Source organism: Dipodomys merriami, unplaced genomic scaffold (genome assembly GCF_024711535.1).
Source record: "Dipodomys merriami isolate MVZ:Mamm:240054 unplaced genomic scaffold, mDipMer1.0.p SCAF_15, whole genome shotgun sequence".
NCBI classification, from domain to species: domain Eukaryota; kingdom Metazoa; phylum Chordata; class Mammalia; order Rodentia; family Heteromyidae; genus Dipodomys; species Dipodomys merriami.
Window position 1 is genome coordinate 12,132,174 of NW_027202826.1, and position 22,857 is coordinate 12,155,030.

The 22,857-nt window shown below is 40.3% G+C and overlaps 2 protein-coding genes across 13 annotated transcripts in view; both read left to right on the forward strand.

Annotated features, from left to right (window-relative positions):
- Positions 1 to 10,105, forward strand: part of Rbm46 (RNA binding motif protein 46) — a 30,411-nt gene extending 20,306 nt beyond the window's left edge. For 5 of the 12 annotated variants that reach the window (XM_070022011.1, XM_070022012.1, XM_070022014.1 and 2 more), the window contains exon 5: positions 6,954 to 7,845. In XM_070022011.1, the coding sequence (XP_069878112.1) occupies positions 6,954 to 7,153 (200 nt within the window). In that variant the 3' untranslated portion in view covers positions 7,154 to 7,845. Of the gene's footprint in view, positions 1 to 5,959; positions 7,846 to 10,051 lie in introns of those variants that run through there. The other 7 variants (XR_011371845.1, XM_070022019.1, XM_070022022.1 and 4 more) reach the window with 7 other exon arrangements.
- A 2,580-nt stretch (positions 10,106 to 12,685) lies between these two features.
- Positions 12,686 to 22,857, forward strand: part of Herc5 (HECT and RLD domain containing E3 ubiquitin protein ligase 5) — a 36,850-nt gene continuing 26,678 nt past the window's right edge. Inside the window, exons 1-6 of the mRNA XM_070022257.1 lie at positions 12,686 to 13,157; positions 15,685 to 15,805; positions 16,407 to 16,483; positions 19,893 to 20,114; positions 21,401 to 21,492; positions 21,703 to 21,833. Coding sequence (XP_069878358.1) covers positions 12,860 to 13,157; positions 15,685 to 15,805; positions 16,407 to 16,483; positions 19,893 to 20,114; positions 21,401 to 21,492; positions 21,703 to 21,833 — 941 coding nt within the window. The 5' untranslated portion in view covers positions 12,686 to 12,859. The remainder of the gene's footprint in view (positions 13,158 to 15,684; positions 15,806 to 16,406; positions 16,484 to 19,892; positions 20,115 to 21,400; positions 21,493 to 21,702; positions 21,834 to 22,857) is intronic.

Here is a 22,857-nt window from a genome sequence, read left to right on the forward strand (position 1 = left end):
TCTCATCATAACACTGACAAGCACAAGTAGGAAGATCACAGTCCAAGTTGGCCAGCTCAAAAAGGTGCTGGAGCTATGGCTTTAGTGATACAGTATCTGCCAAGCAAGCATGAGGCCCCGAGTTCAGTCCCTGGTTCTGGCATTAGCGTGGGGGGGGGGGGGTTATGTTCTAGTATAAAGAATATCTGAAACCTAATTAGTCATTTAAAATATATTCATGGGTCTTTAATCCCTATTTCTTGTGTGGGGAACAGAAAAATTTCTCTCATTTTTTATTTTTCCCTTCTTTGACCCTGTTACATTAAAGTACTTGCTTAAAATACTTTATTGATTTTCTGATACTTAATCAGTAGTTCTAAGAACTATTTTCTTTTTGAAGTGAGCTCTTGATTTTCTGTAGTGAGATGGAAAATAAAGAACAAGAAGTTTTACTTTGATTTTAATATAGAAGGTTTTTATCTCCGTATTTGAACCCACCTACATTTTAGGTTTGGTGAGTGGACAATACAGTAAAACACTTCCTTTTTCCACAGACAAAATTTAGTATTTTAATGAAAGGAAGCCTATTCAGACTATTCATTTCAATGACTGAGTATTAGAAATTAAGGTAATAAAATGAAATAATACTTAAAAATTTCAACAAAGACATCATAGATATTTAAAGAAATGCTTAAAAGCATTGTTAGAAGCCTGTGAAAAAAATCATGTGCTTTGTCCTCAGATATGCTACTGGAAATATAAAACAATGTGGCCTTAATTGGAAAAAATTGACAGTTTGTCAAAAAGTTAGATGGAGAGTTTCCATGATTCATCAGTACATTGCCTATGTATTTAGTCAAGAGAACTTAAAATACATGTTTACACAGAAACTTATACATGATTTTCTTGTACAAGAAATCCTTTACAATATTATTCATAATAGCTAGAAGATAGAAGCAAACTAATAACTACCAGATAGACTCATGAGTAAACAAAACATGGCTAATCCGTATGATAAGAGTACCATTTAGTCAGAAAAGGGAGCAAAGTTCTGATAAATCCTACAGTATAAATGAAACTTGCAAACAGTATTCTAAAAAGCCAGTTCCACCCGCTGCATAAATTGTTGATTCCACATAAATTTGAATGAAAATTGCAGAATAGGAAAGTTTATATGAACAGATTAATATTTGCTGATATTGAGGGAAGACTGAATGGAGAATGACTGCTAATGACTACCAGTTTTCTGCTTAAGATGATGAAATGTTCTAGGATTGTATAGAATGGTGTTGTACAGTTTGGGGAATAAGGATGCATCCAAAAAGTGGATATGGCAGAACTTGATAGCTACCAAGGAAAAGAAACCATTTGTGAGAAATATACTTTTTAATGTAAAATTAGTACCTAGAAGAACATGTGCTCAGAAATCAAGAAGATATTCTAAAATTAATGAAAAGATACTTTGAAAGTCTCTGTTAAGTGTTCTCCCCTTTATTTAAGACATAAAAGCAGCTATAGGGTTGGTAGAGTTTAGTCTGGACATGTAAGAGAATTGGAAACAAAGAAGAAACATGTTGAGTAAACCAGTATACCCATTGCTAGTATTTTCACTGAGAAGCCTGTTAGTGGTGGTTGTGTTGGAGAAAGACAGTTATAAGGAGCACATGAACAGTTACGTGGTGTATGAAGTGCCTGTTCAGATGTGTTACTTTCTGGATCATTTCCAAATACACCATCTGAATTCAAGGTTGCATTAACCATTATTTCCTGATACATGGTAACCTAGAGGTTTTAAGTCTAAATATCCTTTGTAGAGATTAGATTTGTTCTTTTAAACTATATTTATTCAAAATATATAGGTCAAATTGTAGAACATTTGATCAAAATTTAATCTGTTAAAGTAGTTGCTCTTTTTTGGCAAAATAACTTTCAAATCAGCTATTACAAAGAAGTTTAGTGTATAAAACAAGGAAATGCAGAGCTCCGTATGCATTAAAATGAGAGGTGTGGGAATGCTGAAGTAATTGAGATTGGCACCATCAACTCTACTTCTGTCCATTGCTACCTTTTGAGACACTTCTCTCCAGAAATCCTGTTTGGTGTGGAAAAAGCTTGGTCAAATGGAAATAATGCTTTCTGAGGACTTAGGAGGCTTAATTTATAACTTGTTCTTCATTCATTTGAAAATACAGATCAGTTATCAAATCAACCATCTTTATCAGTTGTTCATATGAATGAAGTTCTTAGATCTCTACTTATTCCTGGTTTGTGAAATGAAATTAAGAGAGTTTGATTAGCATCATTACAAAGTAGACAAAGCTAATAAAAAATGAGCAAAAGGTGGGTAGTTGTGTTGGTATGCACTTATAATCCCAGCTACATAGGAGGCAGAGACTGGAGGATTTGGGTTCCAGGCCATCGACAAAAAGTTAGCAAGACCTTATCTCAAAAAATAATACCAAGTATGTTCACGTAATCCCTGCTACTTGGCAGGCAGAGGTAAGAGGATTGCCATCCAAGGCTGGTCCTAGGGCAAAAACTTTGAGCCTTTATCAGAAAAACAAACCAAAATACAAAGTGCTAGGGGTATGGCTCATGTGGCTTGCCTATAAGTGTCAGTCTCAGAGTTCAAATTTTTGTACTGCTAAAACGAAGGGTGCAGAAGACTTGAGTAGATGTGAAAAAGGATGGTCAGATAGGCAATAAGCACATTATTAGTCATAAGAGAAATCAAAATTGTAATCACCAGGAAATAGAATTTCTCATACTTTAGAATAGCTATGACTCAGAACTGGTAAAATCAAATTTGGTGAGGGTGTATAATGTAGTAACTGAAGTTCTTGTGTTTTACTAGTGTGAGTATAATAGTCACACTGGAAAATTCCACCATGTGTCCCATTCCCAAGTGTTTACCCCCAACGAAATGAAAACAAAAAAGATGTGTTTCACATGTTTATCAGCAGATGACTAGTTAACATGATACATTCATACAAGGGAATGATATTCAATAATAAAAGGAAGACTGCAGGAGTGAATACCATGAATGCCTATTAGGAAGTATATTAATTAAGAGAAACTAGACAGGAGAAATACCTGAAGCTGGATGTGGTAGTTCAAGCCTGTAATCCTAGCTCAAGGTTAGCCTGGGCTTAAAATTTCCTGAGACTAGGCTTAGGGTACTGGTGTTTGGGAACTATAATCCTTTCTATTCAGGAAGCTGAGATCTAAGGATCACGGTTTGAAGTCAGCCCAGCCAGGAAAGTGAGTAAAATGATTATCTCCAATTAATTACCAAAACAGTCCAACGTGGAGATTTGGCTTAAGTGGTCGAGTGCTAGTGAGCCTTGAGAAAAAAGCTGAAGGATACCACCTAGACCCTGAGTTCAAGCCCTAGAACCAACACCAAAAGAAAAAGAAAAAAAATCCTGAGAACTATATCTCACTCAGTGGCTGGGTGCAGTTGTGCATGCCTGTCATCCTGAACAGCAGGTTAGCATGAATAGAAGGATAGCAGCCCAGGTCAGCCCCAACATAAGAGAGGCCCTACCTCAAATAAAACTAAAGCAGAAAGGGTCTGGTGGTTTGGCCCAAGTAGTAGAGTGCTTGTCTAGCAAGCTTGAGGACCTGAGCTCATTTTCCTAGTACTGCCAAGAAGAAAAGAAAAATACTTGAAAAGTAACACTTGAAGTTAAATCCAGGACAAATTAATGTATGTTGACAGAAATCGGAAAGCTGGAGACCTTTAAGTCTCATTTCCTACATAGAGAGCAGGAAATGTTTTCCTGCTTCTCCCTTCTTTAGCCCTATTGTACTAAAGTCCTTGCTAAAGAAAGAGTCAGGTGTTAGTGAGTCACACTTGTAATCCTAGCTGTTCAGGAGGCTGAGATCTGAGGATCAAAATTCAAAGACAGACTGAGCTGGAAAAGTCAATTAGACTCTTATATCCAGTTAACCGCCTAATAATAATGCCAGAAGTAGAGCTGTGGCTCAATGAAGAAAAGCTCAGGGACAGCTCAGTACTCAAGCCTTGAGTTCAAGACCCAGGCCTTGCATGTACACACACACACACACACACACGCACGCACGCACACACACGGAAAGAAAGAGACAGAAGAGAGGGGGGAGCTATTAAGAGACAAAATTCTGGATTTGATGTGCATGTTTTAGGTCTTATTTTGGGTGTGGATTATACAAGTATACAATTATTAGAATTTATTGAAGTGAATGCAGGGTACATACATCTTTTACCTCAATTTTAAACATTAAGACAGAATAATAAGAAATGGAGACATTAAATTCTGAAGTTTGACTATCATTCTTTTTATAAAAATATTTTAAGTGGTTGTACAAAGGGGTTTCAGTGTCACAAGTCACCACACTTTCCATCGTGTTCTCCCCTATCTTTCATGTATCATTCTTTAAAAAGTGGGTAGGAAAGCAGGAAAATACAGATCCCAGTCTAAGGCAGAAACTGGATTGAAGAACTAAGGGGCTATTTCTTCATGGGGAACTAAAAAATGGGTGGGCAAGTAAATATGTACTAGGAGTCTTAACTCAATAGTTGTTTCCTAAACATGCATGAAAATTTCTTTCCATTTTCTATATATAAATTATGAAAAAATCAAGTTTAACTTTTAGGTTTATCCCAGTAGTTGAGTGTTTTCAGGTTTTCTTTCTTTCATCATCTTGGTTTTTTCATACTTATTTGATATTTATTTTTTAATCACAGATGCTTCTCTGAATATGTTTAAATTCTTACTGGCTCAAGGAATGTACTTTTATCTTTGAAGTGCTTATAAAATCTTGAAAACATCTGGGGTTTTTATATATAATTTTTGTAGTAATTGGGAAACTTCTTGTGTCTTGATATGCCCTGTATGAATAAAGTCTTTAGAGCCAGCTTTTTAAATTTTGTATTTTTTAAAAATGTGAGAGTATAAAAGTTGATCAATGTTTATATAATTGAAATTTAAATTTGTAGCAAGGGACCATTAGAGAGCAGATATGCTAAGCATTGTCCTTGCCTGTAGCCAGCTGTCCTGTAGCTTTCTAAATCCTTTTCCTGAAGGTTTCTTCTGTGTCAGTATCTGTAGTTCATGAATAGACTACTAGCTCTTAAATGGATGTAAAGTCAAGCAAAGTGATTGCTCTTTAAAAACTACATCTCCCTCAGATGTCTTTTCTTCTAAACACTGTTGTAGACAAGCACCACATTTGTAATATTTTAAGAGTTAGGTGTATCCGAGGTACACAGTAAAGAATTGGTTATATTTGTGTAATAAAAGAACAATATTTTTTCAAATATTATTTACTAGGCTCTAGTACCCCTAATCCTTTATTCTCTACACTTTAGCCACAGCTCTACTTCTGGCCTTGTGGGGTAATCAGAGATAAGAATTTCATGGACTTCCTGGGATGGCTTTGATTCTCAGATTTCAGCTTTCTGAGTAGCTAAGATTACTGGCATGAACCACTGGCACTGGCATGTGAAGGGACTTCTAAGAAGATTTGAAGAAAATATTCAGAACTGGGTATTTTAAATATGTTTTCTAGGACAGGCTGCTGTATTGCTCTTATAGTGGGTATGATTCATAAAAATTAAAAAGATTTGATTCAAGAAAAGGTATGTTTGCTAGGTGCTTGTGGCTCATGCCTGTAATCCTAGCTACTCAAGAAGCTGAGAACTGAGGATCACAGTTCAAAGCCAGGCTAGGCAGGAAAGTCCCTGGGACTCTAATCTCTAATAAACTACTCAGGAAAAGCTGGAAGTAGTGCTTGGCTTAATCCTTGATCAAAAGAAGCTCAGAACTATGCCCAGCCTAGAGTTCAAGCCCCGGGACCACCGCGGTGCGCACGCACGCACGCACGCATACACAGTTAGATATGATTCATAAAAACAGAGGTTTTTAATTATTTTACTTGCAATGCTGGAAATTAAATGTATATTTAACTGATTATTTTTCTCCGTTTTCTTAAATAGGTCCTTTCTGATGTTGCTTGAGCTTATTCTCCTGCAGTTGATCCCATTCCTGTTGGCTAATCATTTAAGTCCATGACAACCTAAGTTAATGCTTGTTGATAGTAGCAGGTCAAGATTACAGGACAGTTTTTACCTGTATATTAACTGACCTAATTCCTTTTGTCCATCCTTAGAGTTACCACAGCTCTTATAAAGTAATTGCTTTGTAGTTGTTACACTTTTGACTTACACTACACTAAGGAACATAGTTGAGTTTTTGGAAAGTACAGGACTTATAAATTTGGTCTTATACACACATATACAATTAATGAAGCAGGAAATTGTTGGTGCATAAGATGAATGTTTATGGTGGAATATTAACATTTCAAATATAATTGTTTTTTAAATTTCTGGTTTAAATTTTTTGGTATTTTTCTATACTATAAGTTGATAATGGTTTCTTGACGTTTATAAAGATTCATTTTACTGTTTTGTGGTACCAGTAGGACTCTAATGTTTAAATTGATGTGTTGAGTTACATAAATGTTTACATTAGCATCTACATAATGAAATACCAGTTTGTTCATAGTGAAGGTTTCTGAAGTCCAGGACTAAATATTTCTGCTGGTTTGATGATTTATAATACATTTCCCAAAAAAAGCAGCAGCTATGAATTACCATTTTTTATCTTTTTTTTTCATAAACTCCCCCTTAGTATCAGAGCCAAATTTAAAAGAAGCTTCTTTGTGGAACAAGAGAAATCCTAAGTTCTCTTTTTCTGTTTTAAAAAGGTATCAGTAAGATCTCTGAAGCAGTGTCAGTGAGGGAGACAACACTGACTCAGTAAGATGGCAGGGAATGTGGAAATCATCTTTACACCAATGTGTAGTTATCAGGGTTTTAAATGTTAGAACATTATGTTAAAGTGTGATCATAGTTTTAATGTGTTGAGTCTTTGAATTACATTTGTATCCATAAGGATGTGCAGCATAATTGTTCATGTATTTATTTACAGACTACAATTTCCGTCGCTGCTCAGTAAATAGTCTTTCCCCTGTTAGTGCTACCCTCTCTTCTGGGACTCCCAGCGTGCTTCCTTATACTTCACGGCCTTATTCTTATCCAAGCTATCCCTTGTCACCAACAGTATCACTTGCTAATGGCAGCCATGTTGGACAACGACTATATATCTCCAATCAGGCCTCATTCTTCTGAAGAAAATCTGTAAACATTAGTATGAAGATCTATTTTGTGTAAAACATGCAAATTAAAATACTGTTTTATTTTGGAATTGGATATACACATTTGGCTTTAAAAGTAATATATTTATGCCAACATATGAAATAGAATAATAGAGTGGTAGCATTTATAAAAAGTGCATTTATAAAAAGTTGGTGGTGTAGCAAACTACTGCTCTATTAAAACTTAGCAGATTTTCTTCTGATTTCTAAGTGGGCAGAAGAGTCTAGTAGTTTGTGAGGTTTTTACATCATAACTTTGGTAGGTAGCACTTGACAGATATTGAAGTATTTGAAGGCAACAGTTATACCAGGTTTGATTATAAAGATTGCTGTCTGAATTGGAGATTGAAAAAATATATCACCAGAAGCATCCAACTATTATGTGGAAACAGATAATGAGGGAAAAAGATTTCATTGCAAATTTTATTCAGTACTAAAGAGAAACCATCCTACCATTGTGCTCCTTGAAAGCAACTATAATATTTTAGTTAATTATTTGTTACAGATATAAATTGTCATTTTACTGTTAATATATTTAAGGTTTTTATAGTTATGCTTCATGGTTTTTGATATTCACTACATTGTTTAAATACGTGTTACTGTTTTTTATGTTGAATCATGTGTTTAATTTTTGTACTTGAATTCAAACTCTTTGACATTAAATATGTGATGCTTTTAATATGTGTGTTTTATTTTTATTAGAAATGCACATTAGAATTATCACAATTACTTTCACCTCTGAGAACTCTTTGCAAGCATGTGTCTTCATTAGTTCCAAGCAAAGGGTATTGTAAATAGAAAACACTAGTTTTGTAAAACACAACAAAAAACATTTCCAGGATCAATAGAAATACTTTGTTGGAAGGCCCACTGACATTTCTTCCTTTCACTTATATAGTTAGTGATGTGTGCCATTTTGCTTAGTGGAGTGCTTTGATGACATGTTTCTCGTGATTGATATCAAAGATATTTCAGATATCAACTATTGCTTTTATTTAACTCGTGCAGCTGTAGACACAGGATTTGCAACCATTTACAAATAATTTTCCAACTTAATTTTTGAGTTTCTACCAGAAATTATAAGAAGAGTAAATTAATCAAACGTAATTGTTTTTGTCTTGTAAAGATGATTCGTTCCACGGAAATCATATGTAATACCCTTTCAGTATACTACTTTAGATTTCTATTTTTTCTAATTTAAATGAGTGCAGACCAACATTGTTTTTCTTTCTGGACAAAATTCTGAGAACTTCAGATTTGGCAACTTCCTTGCTGCATATATTACTTTCATGTTCAGTGCCACCCACTTAGCAAACATGTAATGAGTATTTGTTGCTGTTGTGGCAATACCCCACAAAACAAAAGTGACCCCAGATCTTAATCCAGAGGGAAAACAGACATTTCGCTTTTCAGAGAAATGTTTCCACATGACTTTGTCACTTAGTAAAACAAATCTCAACTGAGAACAGCCAAAGTATTTGAGGACCTGTAGCAATGATTTGATTACTACTTCTGATAACCGTTCTTTGAAATTGGACCTTTTACTCTCTTGAGATACACATTTTTTTTTTGTCAGTTGTGGGGCTTGAACTCTGGGCCTGGGCACTGTCCCTTAGCTCTTCAGCTCAAGGCTAGCACTCTACCAAATTGAGCCACAGTGCCACTTCTGGTTTTCTGGTGGTTTATTGGATAAGAGTCACATGGACTTTGCTGCCTGGGTTGGCTTTGAACCACAATCCTCAGATCTCAGCCTCCTGAGTTGCTAGGATTACACGCATGAGCCATCAACTCCTGGCCAAGTTATACTTTTCATCTCTGCAAAATAGTGATATAATGTTAAAATACCTGCAAGTAAGCCAAATGTGGTGTCTCACACCTTTAATCCTAGATACTCAGGAGGTTGAGATCTGGGGGATTATGGTTTGAGGAAGCCTAGGTAGAAAGGGCTGGGGATATCGCTTACGTGGTAAAGTTGTCAGCCAGTCAGCCAAGCAAACCCAAGGTCATGACTCTAAACACCACATGACAAATAGCCTTTACATATTTTTAAAAGATGCTTTATCTCACATGTAATAAGATAAATACAAATTGAAAGTAAGGCATTGAAGACTGGGAGAAAGCAAGGGAAGGGGTGACCTTGTCCAAAAAGAAATGTACTCATTACCTGACAGGTATCTGTAACCCTTCTGTATGTCTTTATAATAAATAGTAATATAATAAAAAATAGTAAATAATGGCAAAAATATGAAAGTTCAATAAACTTTTGGCCAGCTGTTAAAAAGTAGTCTCATAGAGTGCCCATTACAAAGTAACCAAGTATTGAGTGGCTCATACTCACAATCAGAGCTACTCAGGAGGCTGATATCTGAGGATCCCAGTTTGAAGCCAGTGAGGGCAGACAAATCTGAGACTAGTCTTGAGTGAAAAAGGCAAAGAAGAACATAAGAGAACAATTTGGCAGCTGTTGTTTGTAATTACAAATATATCTGATGCAGCAATTATATTTGGGTTATACTTAACGTGTGTCTGAAACAGTATTTGTCAAAGGCTGTTCATCAAAGAATTTTTGAATAGACATTAAACCATTACTATGAAGCCATATAGGAAAAGAAAACCCTTCTATTTCTGAAACAGTACAGAGAACTCCAGGTCTGTGAATAGACCAGTGCAACTTTTCCTAAGAGTGTGTGTGTGTGCATGTTTATCCTTACAGAATTTCATATGCAAATATGAACAAAGGTAAGTGTTCTTCCCATTCTTTACCCAGTAATAGCACACTGTATTATAATACATTCCTGAACCATTTGATATGTCTTCTTTCTCCCCACACTTATGTGTTTTGCCAAAAGTTTGACAATGTTTTTCTTTACAGGGCAGGATTCCAGATGTCCTCTATGTGTATAACCATGTCCCAAGCAAGTTATTTCTCTATAATAATGAAGTGTTAATCATTTTTAATCACTGTGATAAAACACTTGGGAGAAACGATTCAAAAGGAAGATGATTTCTTTTGTCTCATGGTTTCAGAGGTTGCATTCCATGGTTGGCTGGTATCATTGCTGTGGGCCTGAGATGAAGCTGACACATCATGATGGAAAATGTATGGTGGAGCAAAGCAGCTCACCCTGTAGCAGGCAACAAACAAGAGGGGAAGGCTCTGGGGACAAGTAAACTCTTCCAGTACATCTCTAATGCCCTACTTTTAACTAGGCCCACCTGCTAAGCATACCATTAAAAACATTGCTGAAGTTAACACCTCTACCCTAGTACCACCACCTTCCAGCACATGAGTTTTGTAGGGGGAAATTCATACCTAAGCCATAGCAGATAGGATTCCCTTCATCCTTCACTCCTTTGGGGTTCAAAATTTGAAATCCAAGATTTAAAAATCCTTCTGTGTTCTAAACTGAAATTGTTTTAGGGAGGGGAAGTGGGAAGGAAAGCAATAGTGGGGGTATTAATTGGAATACAAGTAAATGTGGAGAAATGTCGCAGTGGAGGATACAACTGTTATGCTAATGTAAATTTCATATGTTAGTGGATGCTAATTTACCCATTTGTAAAAGATAAACAACTCTGGGCTCTTCATGTTAGTGATCACCCCTAACAATCACCAATGGAAATTTGGTGGTTGAAGTATGTGAAAATCGTTGCCTTCTATGTTGATGGTGCACTTAAAGCCCACCCCACATTGTAAGGAGGGTCTTTTCTTGGTTGTGGGTCCTGAACTCTGGGCCTGGGTGCTGTCCCTCAGCTCTTCAGCCCAAGGCTAGCACTCAACCACTTGAGTCACAGCATCACTTCTGACTTTTTCTGCTTATATGGTGCTAAGGAACTGAACCCAGGGCCTCATGCATGCAAGGCAAGCACTCTACCACTGAGCCACTTTCCCAGCCCCTTAAGGTGGGGGCAGGTGGTGGGAGGGGAGGGGAGGTCTTAATTCCTTGAATCTTCACCTTTTCTAGTCATGGTAGAGGAACGAAGAACTACATAGCCTGGTAACTACGATGATAATCAAACTCAACCAATTCAGTCAGATGTTAAAATTCAACCTCCCCAGAATGTTAGAATACCTGTTTGTTTTTTTTCTCAGCAAAATAGGTCACCTGATTTTTTTTTCCCCACTAGTGAACTCAAGCTTGGTTTTTTTTTATAGGTGGCCCTTTTACCACTTGAGCCATGCCTACCACTCCTGGCTAAGTGGAGATGAGTCTTGGGCTGGCTACAAACTTTGATTCTTAGGCCTGAGCAGCTAGGGATTACAAGCAGGAGCTACCAACACCCAACTTTTCCCAAGGGATTTGAATTTAGGCGTGCACTTTGCCACTTAAGCCACACCCCCAGCTCTTTTTGCTTTAGCTATTTTTGGGGGACAGGCTTGTCTTAAACGTACAAAACCAGTGTCAGCTGCCTACAAGTGTCTACTGTTGTCCCAGCCATTCACAGGAGCCTTATGGTGTAAGTACTTTTGGAAATAAAAGACTGGAGCCTAGTCCACATTAAGGCAGAAATCACTGGACTGAGAATTAAGCAGTGGAAGGTGCTCAGTGGAAATGACAGTCCTCAGGAAATGCTCAATTAAGTTACCATTTAACGGGTGGAATGAAAACCCCTGTTTATCAGACATTTGGTGTTCCTCAGGCTTTTCATCGAGGAGGTGACTTTTTTCTAATGCAAATGGTGTGGATTTTTACTCAAGGTCTACCGAAGAAACAGGATTGGGGGAAGGGAAGTGAGTCTCCCGCAGCCAAGTCTGCGCTTGAGCCTGAGGCCATGGCCTCAGCCTCTGGGTGCTGGGATTACAGATTTGGTCCGCCGGCGCCAGTGGGTCATGCCTGTCCTCCTCCCCCCTCCCCGCTCAGGAGGCTGAAATCTGAAGATTGAGGTTCAAAGTCAGCAAGGGCAAGAAAATCTCCAATGAACTACCCAAAAAAGATAGGAAAAAAAAAAAAAAGCCTGCCGTGGCGCTGTGGCTCGCGTGGTAGAGCGCTGGCCTTGAGCGAGCAGCTCAGGGGCAGCGCCCGGCCCCCGAGCTCGAGCCCCAGGACCTCTGCTACAGCACAACTGGAGGGATCTCACTGCTTTAGGCCAAGGGAGAAAACCAAGACAAGACCAAAGGCCTCGCGGACGAAGTTCCAGGAAGGACCACGCCAGGTGACCGCAGCGTCCGCGCCGCGCACGCTTGGGGCGGGGTGGGGGTGTCACCCCGCGGTACCCCGCGTCAGCACGGGTCCGAAGTCATCGGCCAGCCCCGGGACAACCCACTGAGTCCGGCGCGCCCGCCGGGGCCATCTGCCTCCGGCCGGTTCACTCCGGTTCCTTTGGGAACTTCCAGAAGCACCCTGGTTTCCCTTTCGATTCCCGCACCCCCGCGCCGACCTCAGCCCAGCGGAAGTGGCAAACCATCAGTTTCGCTTCTGGCTCAAACCGCATGGCCCCGCCCCCAGCCCACTGGTGGAGATTCAGGCTACTGGACGGGGCGTGGCCGGCCGCGGGGGGCGTGGCCTGGCGTCGGAGCATCCTAGACGCCGCCGCCGCCGCTGCTTCCGCCGCCTCCTCTCCCACTCCTCCGCGCGACGTTGCGGTGGAGGACGCCTGGCCTTCGGAGGCTCGCTCTCCCCGGCTCCCCCCCACCCCACCCTTTCACCGCCTTGCGGCCTCAGAGCCACGCAGACCCGCCATGGAGCCTCGGCGGAGGAAGTCGCGGGGTTCGGCGCGTTCGACTCCCGGGTGCCGGCCGGCCGCCTCGCCTCGGACCCCGGCATTCCGGCCCGCCGCGCCCCGCGCCGCCACCTCCCCGGCCGCGCAGGTCTGGTTGTTCCCCGGCGCCGAGGAGCTCCGCAGCGCTCTGTCCCGGAGGTTGGAGAGCGTGCGCCAGGTCTGCTGCACCCGGCGGCGCCTGGTGGTGCTGGAGCGCGGCGGGACGGGCGTCGAGATCCACCTGCTGCCCGTGGGCCTCGATGGCGCCCGGAAGCCCCGTAAGTGGGACCGGGCCCTCGCGCCCAGGACTGAGAGGGAAGATGGGGAGTGCGGGCCGCGGGGACGGGGGGGGACACACGGGGGGGCCCTGGGCCGACGGCGGGGCCGGACGCTTCTCCTCAGGACGGCCGCGGGGGCGCCGCGCCGTCGAATGTCGGCCTCTGACGCAAAGGAACGTTCAAGAAGGCCGCCGCCGCCGCCGCGTGCCGGGCTCGGCTGGGCTCGGCCGCGTTCGGCCGCGTTCGCCGGCTCGCCGAGCGGCGCCCGCGCTTCCTTCCCTTCATCCCCGTCGCGGCTGGGCTCCCGAGTTGCAAGGATGGGGCCCACCATTGCACCCGCTGACGGCCCTCGCCGTCCTGGCTGCGCTTCCTTTCCCATCGGCCGAGGCTGTGAGCCGTTAGGCCCAGGGTCGTCTCGGGGTGAGAGCCTGGCCGCCCCCCCCCCCCCCCCGCGGCCTAGGCCTCGACGCCGCGGGGGGTGGGGCGCAGTCACGAAAACGCCACCTGCTCTTGTGGGTTTTTTGTTTGTTTTTGCATTGAACTTAGGGAAGTTAGGCCGGGGGGCTCGTGTCTCCAGTCTGTAGTCCAAGCTACTGAGGGAAGACTCGAGACCTGAAGACTGAGGTTGGAAGATTCGATGCCGGCTCTGGAAGGAAAAGTTCTGGAGTCAAGCCGGAAGTTGGCACTGGTGGTGGACCGCTAGCCTTGAGCGCGGGGGGGGGGGGGGGGGGGGAGGGGAATCTAGAGACCACGACCAGGCCCTGAGTTCGAGACACGGGTGGGGCACACATACGCAAGCATGCACACGCACAAATTCAGGGATGTTATCGTTTTCTCTGATGTCCTTAGTGGGTAAACTGCCTCATCATCCTTTTGCCTCAACTTTTTTTTTTTTTTTTTTTTTTTTTTGTCGGTCGTGGGGCTTGAACTCTGGGCCTGGGCGCTGTCCCTTAGCTCTTCAGCTCAAGGTGAGCGCTCTACCACTTGAGCTACAGCGCCACTTCCGGTTTTCTGGTGGTTTTATTGGAGATAGGAGTCTCACAGTCTCTCCTGCCCGGGCTGGCTTTGAACCGTGATCCTCAGATCTCAGCCTCCTGAGTAGCTAGGATTACAGGCGTGAGCCACCAGCGCCCGGCTGCCTCAACTTTTTAAAAAATGGAGTTAACGTTATTTGCATGCCCAACACTTATTCAACTTAATAAAAACAGCCTTTGGCCCAGCATACGCGTGGTCATTTTTGTCCCTTTTTTATACACACGATTTAAATGTTTAGGTTTCAAGAGGTTTAATGGGTTTTGTTTTGGGTTAAGAAGTTATCAACACTCCAAGGTTATTTAAATATACTGACCTTTTTGTGGGTTTTTCTTTTTTGTGGTACTGGGGTTTGTTCTTATTTGCTAATACTTGCTTGGACATAACCACTTGAGACACACCTCCAGCAGTTTCTAAAGTTACTTGGTACGCTTAGTTTTTTTTTTTTTTTTTTTTGGTCGATTGTGGGCATGAACTCAGGGCCTGGGTGCTGTCCCTGAGCCTCTTTGTGCTCAAGGCTGGCGCTCTACCACTAGAGCCACAGCACCACTTCCGTTTTTTTGAGTGTAATTGCAAATAAGTCTCTCACGGGACTTATCTGCCCTTACTGGCTTTGAACCATGAACTTCAGATCTCAGCCTCCTGATTAGCTAGGATTACAGGCATGAGCCACTGGAGATTGACTGGAATTTATTGATTTAAGGAGCATGGGGCGGGAGTTGCTTCCAACCACCTGGATGGATGTGCCAGTACCGTTTATTGAATACCCCTTTTCAGTTTATTAGAATTGATTAATCTGCTGCATCATCTCCTCTTACCAAATTCTGTTTTCTCCTCACCCCCTTTTATTTTTAATGTGGCTTTTACTTTGAGATTTTTGAATAATATATTTTGCTAGACCTAAGAATGAAACATGGTCACCAAACTAGTTTAATTTTTGTGAACAAGTTAAAGGAGATTAAATAGTAACTACTGATCAGTTTTAAATCTAGGTTTTGGAAAGGGCTAAATATGTGCTAATGCCAATGAAAATTCTTTCACCTCATCTCCATAGTCCCCCAAACAATTCTTCTGTTAAGAATATGGCCATTGGTTTTATTGGCAGTAATATGGAAGTGCTTGCTTTTTGTTTAGTTTGTGGATAGAGTATGCCTCTAAAACCACAATGCATTTGTTGTTATAATGAATAAAGTGAGATTTTCTCAGACTTCTCCACTTGTCACGTCAGATTTAGTTTCTCTTATTAAGCAAGGATTTAAGAGCAGATGTTTAGCTATTTCAGGGTGTTCCATTTAAAACAATCATTGCTTTGTCATGTAAGAAAGTCTCTATAAGACAGCTGGCATTCCTACTTATTTTGAGAACTTGCATTTTCATAAACTATGCATGTTTAGCTAAAGTTTCTTCTTCCAGATATTTAAAGTATATTAAGATGAATCAGTAATACTAGTTATTAACCAGAGTGAGGTAGTTACTGGTTGGATTTGTTCTGCAGGGTTCATTAAGTTAGGGAAAAAAATGAAGATACATTCCATGGACCAAGGAGTGGAACATCTGCTGGTTTTATCCTCCGATGGAAAACCCTTTGAGTACAACTACAGCCTAGAACATGCAAGGTGGGGAATTTTTTCTGACATTAAGTGTGACTAGTTTTACTCAAAAGGCAAATTATTTTATAGGAAAATGCTACTTGTCTGATTCTTGTCCGTTGCTCTATCTTGTATCTTAAGTGATAAATTTTCAACTGGCTAGCAAGTTTCATGCCTGCTGTCTGTCACACATGAACCATGACTATGTTGTGTATATGTAATACATGGCTACCCATGATAATGGGATTGAAATTGCATACTTTGGGCATTTAAATGATTGATTAGAATGTCAAATCTCAGGTTGAATTTGATGTTCATAATTCTGTAATTGTATAATAAAGTTTTCAAACTAGGAAAAATATTCATGTGGAATAATTTTTGAGACTATTCTAGTAGACCGCTAGAATTAGAATGTATTTTCAACTTGCATTTATTCCTCCATCATAAAAGTATTGCTACAAGACTATTAGAATTGTCTTAGTATTATACAATTCTTACTTTTTCTTAAACTATTTAAGTCGTTTTTGTAGTTTTTATACTGAATGTGAAGCAATAAATTTAAAGGCTTTTTCTTGAGCTTCATTTTTATATAAATAACGCTAATAGTTCTATCATCTTCTTTCATCAGGTTTCAAAGCATTTTACAAGAAAAAAGTATAATTCAGATTGCCTGTGGAGATTATCATTCTCTTGCACTTTCTAAAGGTACTTCTCTGCAATAGTAGTTATTTAGTAGTAGTTTATGACATAACTATAATTGCAGTGCCATGGGGGCTGAAGCAGGAGGATCATGAGTTCCAGGCCAGCTTGTGCTGGCCTGTGAGTTCTAAGAGATCTGGACTGCATAGTGAGACCCTCTGTCCAAACAAAAAACACTCTGGAGGGGGGGGTATGGTAGTAAGTATATATATATATGTAGAGCCATCTAATTTCTATAGTTAACTATTTGTGTATTTTGTTCCATATTTTTGTTTTCCTTGTGGTTGGTTGGTGCTGGTACTGGGGCTTGAACTCAGGCTACTCTTGTGACTTACTACTGGCCCTCTATCACCTGAGCTGTGCCTCCAGTTTGACCTTTTTGTGAGTTGATTGGAGATAAGGGTTTCAAATTTGTTTGTCTGGGCTGGTTTTGAACAACCTCCATCCTCAAATCTCAACTTCCTAAGTAATAACAAGGATAGGCATGAACCCCAGTGCCCAGCTTGACTTTTACTTTTTGAATTGAAACAGTGAACATTTTTTAAAAACCATTTTTTGCTTGAGATGTGTTTGAGATGATGTCTTGTTTTGCTGCCCAAACACAAGGAATTACATTAACTTCCAAGTAGCTCAGATACTCTTGGCTTAGCCTCCCAAGTAGTTAAGATTTACTGATATTAACACTTTCCTGGCTCAAAATAATTTCTTCTGGAGTCCAGTCCAGGCCTGGACCATTCTTTCCCACAGCTGCCTTCCCTTTTCCTTGTACCATTTTCACTCCTATGAGTGCTTGAAGTAACTGAGGAAGAATGATAAAAACAGGAGATAAGAGTGAAATTCAGATTCAAGAGGGTTTTTATATAGAACAAATGTTTATAAATTGAGTAGAAGCTATGATTCCAAGAAATTATTTGCTGGAGACTACTGAGGTTTAAGAATATGAATTTGGGGGCTGGGAAGGTGGCTCAGTGGTAGAGCGCATGCCTTGCATGCCTGAGGCCCTGGGTTCGATTCCTCAGCACCACATAAGCAAAAAAAAAAAAAAAAGCTGGAAGTGGCACTGTGGCTCAAGTGGTAGAGCGCTAGCCTTGAGCTGAGGAGCTGAGGGACAGGGCCCAGGCCCAGAGTTCAGGCCCCACGACTGGACCCCCCCCCAAAAAAAGAATATGAATTTGTACTGGAAAAAATGGTTATTTGATCTGTTCTATTCATATTTCATATTAAATAGGATCAAATTATAATGGTCAAATTATAATGATGAAGCAAACTATCTTCAAGAAATCTAGTGGTGTGTGTGTGTGTGTGTGTGTGTGTGTGTGTGTGTGTGTGTGTGTGTGTGTGTGTGTGTGTGTGTGTGTGTGTGTGATTGTGAGTGTGAGAGTATGTGCACTTGCAAAGGGAAGAGGATACCAGATTTATTAGTAAATCTGATGGTCTGTTCTATACCTGTAATTTCATTGTCTGAAATTGAGGACAGCCTGAGCTACATAGGGAAACCTGACTCAAAAATTACTTTTTTCTTTCTTGCTATTGTTTCTAACCTATTTATAAGGTACCATGTGATTTTTTTTGTTGCTTTGTATATCTTTCCCCCATGGTATAACCCTTGTTTTCACTGTATTTGATGTTGGTATAATTTGGGGAGGGGAAGGGAAAAAACAAATTGTTTAAATAGGGATACAGGTTGACCCATTGCACAATGAGATGTACAAGACACTATGTCAAAAAATGAACTTTACGGGGCTGGGAAGGTGGCTCAATGGTAGAGCGCTTGCCTTGCATGCTCGAGGCCCTGGGTTCGATTCCTCAGCACCACGTAAGCAAAAAGAAAAAAATCCGGAAGTGGCGCTGTGGCTCAAGTGGTAGAGTGCTAGCCTTGAGCTGAAGAGCTGAGGGACAGCGCCCAGACCCAGAGTTCAGGCCCCATGACCGGACCAAAAAAAAAAAAAAAATGAACTTTATGGCCAGGCGCTGGTTGCTCATGCCTGTAATCCTAGCTAGTCAGGAGGCTGAGATCTGAGGATTACAGTTCAAAGCCAGCCTGGGCAGGAAAGTCCATGAAACTGTTATTTCCAATAAACCACCAGAAAACCGAAAGTGGCGCTGTAGCTCATGTGGTAGAGTGCTAGCCTTGAGCTGAAGAGCTGAGGGACAGTGCCCAGGCACAGAGTTCAAGCCCCACCACTGACCAAAAAAAAAATGAACTTTATAATTTAGGCGGGGGAGGTGGGAGTGTAGTTGAGGGGGTGGAAGGGAACGGATGGTAGGGGAAAAACAGGAGCCTTGCTCATGTAACTGTAACCCCTCTGTACAATATTTTCACAATAAAAAACTTACTAAAAAATTTAAAAAATACTTTTGGCAAATCACAGTATAGGTAGAATAAAAATTAGACAAATGAGCTGGGTGTCAGTGGCTCATACCTATAGTCCTAGCTACTCAGGAGGCTGAGATTTGAGGGTCGTGGTTCAAAGCTAGCCTGGGCAGGAAAGTCGGAGACTTATCTCCAATTAACCACCAGAAAACTGGAAGTGGAGCTGTGGCTCACGTGGTATAGTGCTAGCCTTGAGCTGAAGAGTGCAGGGACAGTGTCTAAGCCCAGAGTTCAAGCCCTATGACTGACCACAAAAAAAAAAAATTAGACAAATGAGAAAGGTTTCATAATACTCTCATAGTTTTTTTCAGACTCTAATGCATATTGAAATTCTACTAGGTAAATGTCTAAAACCTTGCTTTAAAACCATTCCATATATCCAATTAATAAAAGAAGTATGTTTGAAGATACTGTATTCTGATTACAAGTGAAGTTTTTCTTTGAAACAGGATTATACCATGTTGCCCAGACTAGTCCCCAAGTAGTGGGTTCAATTGGTTGTCCCACCTCAACTTCCTGAGTAGTTGACTACAGGGATGAGCTCTCCCACTTGTTTCTAAGTGAAAATTTAAAGGTATTTATGTGGAGCTTAAGTATGCAAAAGGGAGGGAGACAGAGAGATTACTAGTTGCAGATTTTGTTTTCTCAGTGGTAGACATTTCTGTTTCTTATTAACCAAATTTTTGGTGTTTTTAAAAATTAACTAGTTCTTGAATTTAAGTAAAGTATATTCAAGTAGTTTCATTTTACTCCTGGAGATAGATAAAGGATAAGGAAGCTAACTCCTTGAGAAAAGGTTTTTAAAAATTTTTTCTATTGGAAGTGGCGCTGTGCCTTGAAGAGCGCTAACCTTGAAGAGCTGAGGGACAGTGCCCAGGCCCAGAATTCAAGCCCCACAACTGACAAAGGGAAAAAAAAAGAAAAAAAATTCTATTAATTGTGAGTGGTGTACCGTATGTTCTGTGGATGATGTCCTAGGATAATGTAATGTCTACTTCATTATAAATTTTGTAACACAGTGTTTTCTTTGTTTATGTTAAGGTGGTGAGCTTTTCTCGTGGGGACAGAACTTGTACGGCCAGCTAGGAGTCGGAAAGACATTGTCCTCATCTCCCACACCACAGATTGTGGAGCATCTTGCAGGAGTCCCCTTGATTCAGATTTCTGCAGGAGAAGCACACAGCATGGCTTTGTCCATGTCTGGAAACATCTACTCATGGGGAAAAAATGATTTTGGACAACTAGGCCTGGGCCACATCAAGAGTATGGAACAATTTTCAACTTTATGTTATCAAATATAGTTGTTAGATGAGAGATGAACAAACATAGGCTTTGTCATAAATGGCTCAAACCCTCACTTTGTACTATTCTTGGTAATTTATCTTGGCTTCAGGAAGAATTGTCCTTAAGACATGCAAAGTGTAGTATCTGACTATAGAAGATGAGTTTTGGGCCTGTGTGGGGTAAAAAAGGCCACTAAATTAGGGAATTTAATACCTAGGTTCTGCTTCTGACTTTGCAGTGTTACCTTATGACATAATGGCGCCTTGTCTGTCACTTCCTTTAGACCTCCTAACATTCCTATTATATTGCATTATGTCAGTTAATTATTACAAAAGAATACTAAAATTGTGTGAAACTCACAATATTCCAGTCTTTTTAAAATTTTCATGGGGCTTGGGGCTTGAACTCGGCCTGGGTGCTGTCCTTGAGCTTTTTCACTGAACATTAGCATACTACTTCTTTGAGTCACAGCACCACTTCAGTTTTCTGGTGGATAATTGGAGATGAGAGTCTCAGGGACTTTCCTGCCCATGCTGGCTTTGAGCCTCAATCATCAGATCTCTGCCTCCTGAATAGGTAGGATCCAATATTATTTCAGAAGGCATCAATTAAGTGTGCATGTGTTTGTGTATATATGCACACAGAATAAAAGTAACTTCCAAGTCTGAAATACCTCTGTCAGGCTTGTGACAAAGTTTCTCATGGTTCCAAGTAACTTATTAGATTTCCTATGTAAAACTGAGAAGGACTAAGAGTAGAGGAATATCATTATTTTCACTAAATATCAGAGTGTTTTTCACAAGAAAGAGAATAAGACAGTATGAAGATACTGTAGTAGAGAATTTTACAAGAAAAAGAGACCATTTGTGCTCACCAAAAGTAATTCTAAGGTGAGGATGTAGTAAACTGTTAGAACACTTGCTGAGAAGGCCCAAGGTCCGCAGTTCTTTCCACCAAAGTAAATATAAGTTACATTATATGTACAACTATGCATATCAATAACAGTTGTGCTGCAAAGTTACAGGTGTGTTGAAAAGTTGGGTAGTAGCCTTACATCTTGCAGGTCTAGGCCCGCAAGTATGATCCTATTAACCACTCTCCCACCCTCACCTTTTAGGTTTAGGATTTGGACTTCAATAATGCCAACAAAGAGCTCTTCTGGTTAAAATGGGATGGGAGCTGTTTTTGCTAGGTAATAACAGACAAATCCAGGCTAAAACTCAGCTCTTCCTTTTGGTCACTTCAGCTATTTTTTCCCTGTACAGACAAAGATTTTCCTTCTCTTATTGAAGCAGTAGACAATCAGAAAGTTGAATTTGTTGCTTGTGGTGGCTCTCATACTGCCCTGCTTACTCAGGTGGGTGTATCCTTGTCTCTTCTGATGGTATTTCTGGAAGAGTGCTTCCTGTAGTGAGTTAGTGTTTCCTATCTGTAATAGGTCTGTCCTAGTTACCTAGGAGCTTTACTTCCAAGGTGGCTTGTTTTAACTATTCACCAATGAGAAGCATTAGCGAATGTGACTTCATACTGCATTTCTATAGCATCTAATATGAGGTTCTGTTCTTAGGATGGGCTGCTGTTTACTTTTGGTGCTGGAAAATATGGGCAGCTTGGTCACAATTCAACACAGAATAAGTTGAGTCCTTGTTTGGTAACTGAGCTCCATGGACATAGAGTGACTCAAATAGTTTGTGGAAGGTAAGTTGTAAAGTATAAAGGAAAACTGATAAAAATGAATGCAATGAGTGAATAAAATTGCTATTAATTTTTTAGACAAAATAAACATTTTCAAATGTTGTTTAGTTCCCATTACTAATCATAATGCATCTTTTAGTATATGTATTTGTTTTCTTTTATTTGTATTTGTTTGTGTATGTTGCTGAAGATCAGACCCAGAGCTTCATTCATTCTGAGCATATGCAATAACATTTGAGCTACACCCCAGCTGTTCTGTATAGTTTACTCTGTTGCCTCTTGAGTAAAATGCTTTTTGTAAACTGTTCAGGTACATGTTCATCTTGAAGGAAAATAAGTCATTTTTAAAGTTTATTTAGTAATCCTGGTGATAGTGGCCTGTAATCCTAGCTGTTCAAGTGGTTGAGATCTGAGGATCTTGATTTGAGGGCAGCCTGCGCAGGAAAGTTTGTAAGACTCTTATTTCCAATTAGCTACCAAAAAAGCTGGAAGTAGCATTGTGGCTCAAGTGGTAGATAGCTAGCCCTGAGCATAAAGCTCAAAGATATACCCAGGCCCTGAGTTCAAGTCCCAGGACTGACACACACAAAAAATATTTAGAAAAAATGAACATAAGCCAGAAAGTACTATTTATTAGTGTAACACCCTCTAAATAACCCATTGAGTGGCAAGTGTTTTAGTTACCTAGATATTTAAACTATTTATTGTAATGGGAGCCAAATTACACTAAGCAATGGTTATTTCAGATTTTCTTGGTGGCTGTTTGAATGGAATATTCCTGAGAATTTGGGGTTTCACAGCTTATGTTAAAAATAAAGGCAAAAAATCTTGCCCAGACTTACTAGTTTGCTTAATTACTTCTTTGATCATCAGATTCATCAGTTTACTTCTGGCTGTGGAATGTTTGACCTTCGTGGGAATAAGTATTTTCACCTATTTATGCTTAATTTGGGTATTTTTTCTTCATAAATATGAGCAAATTGAGACTCGTAGATACTTGTTTTTGAACTTAATGAAAAATCATCAT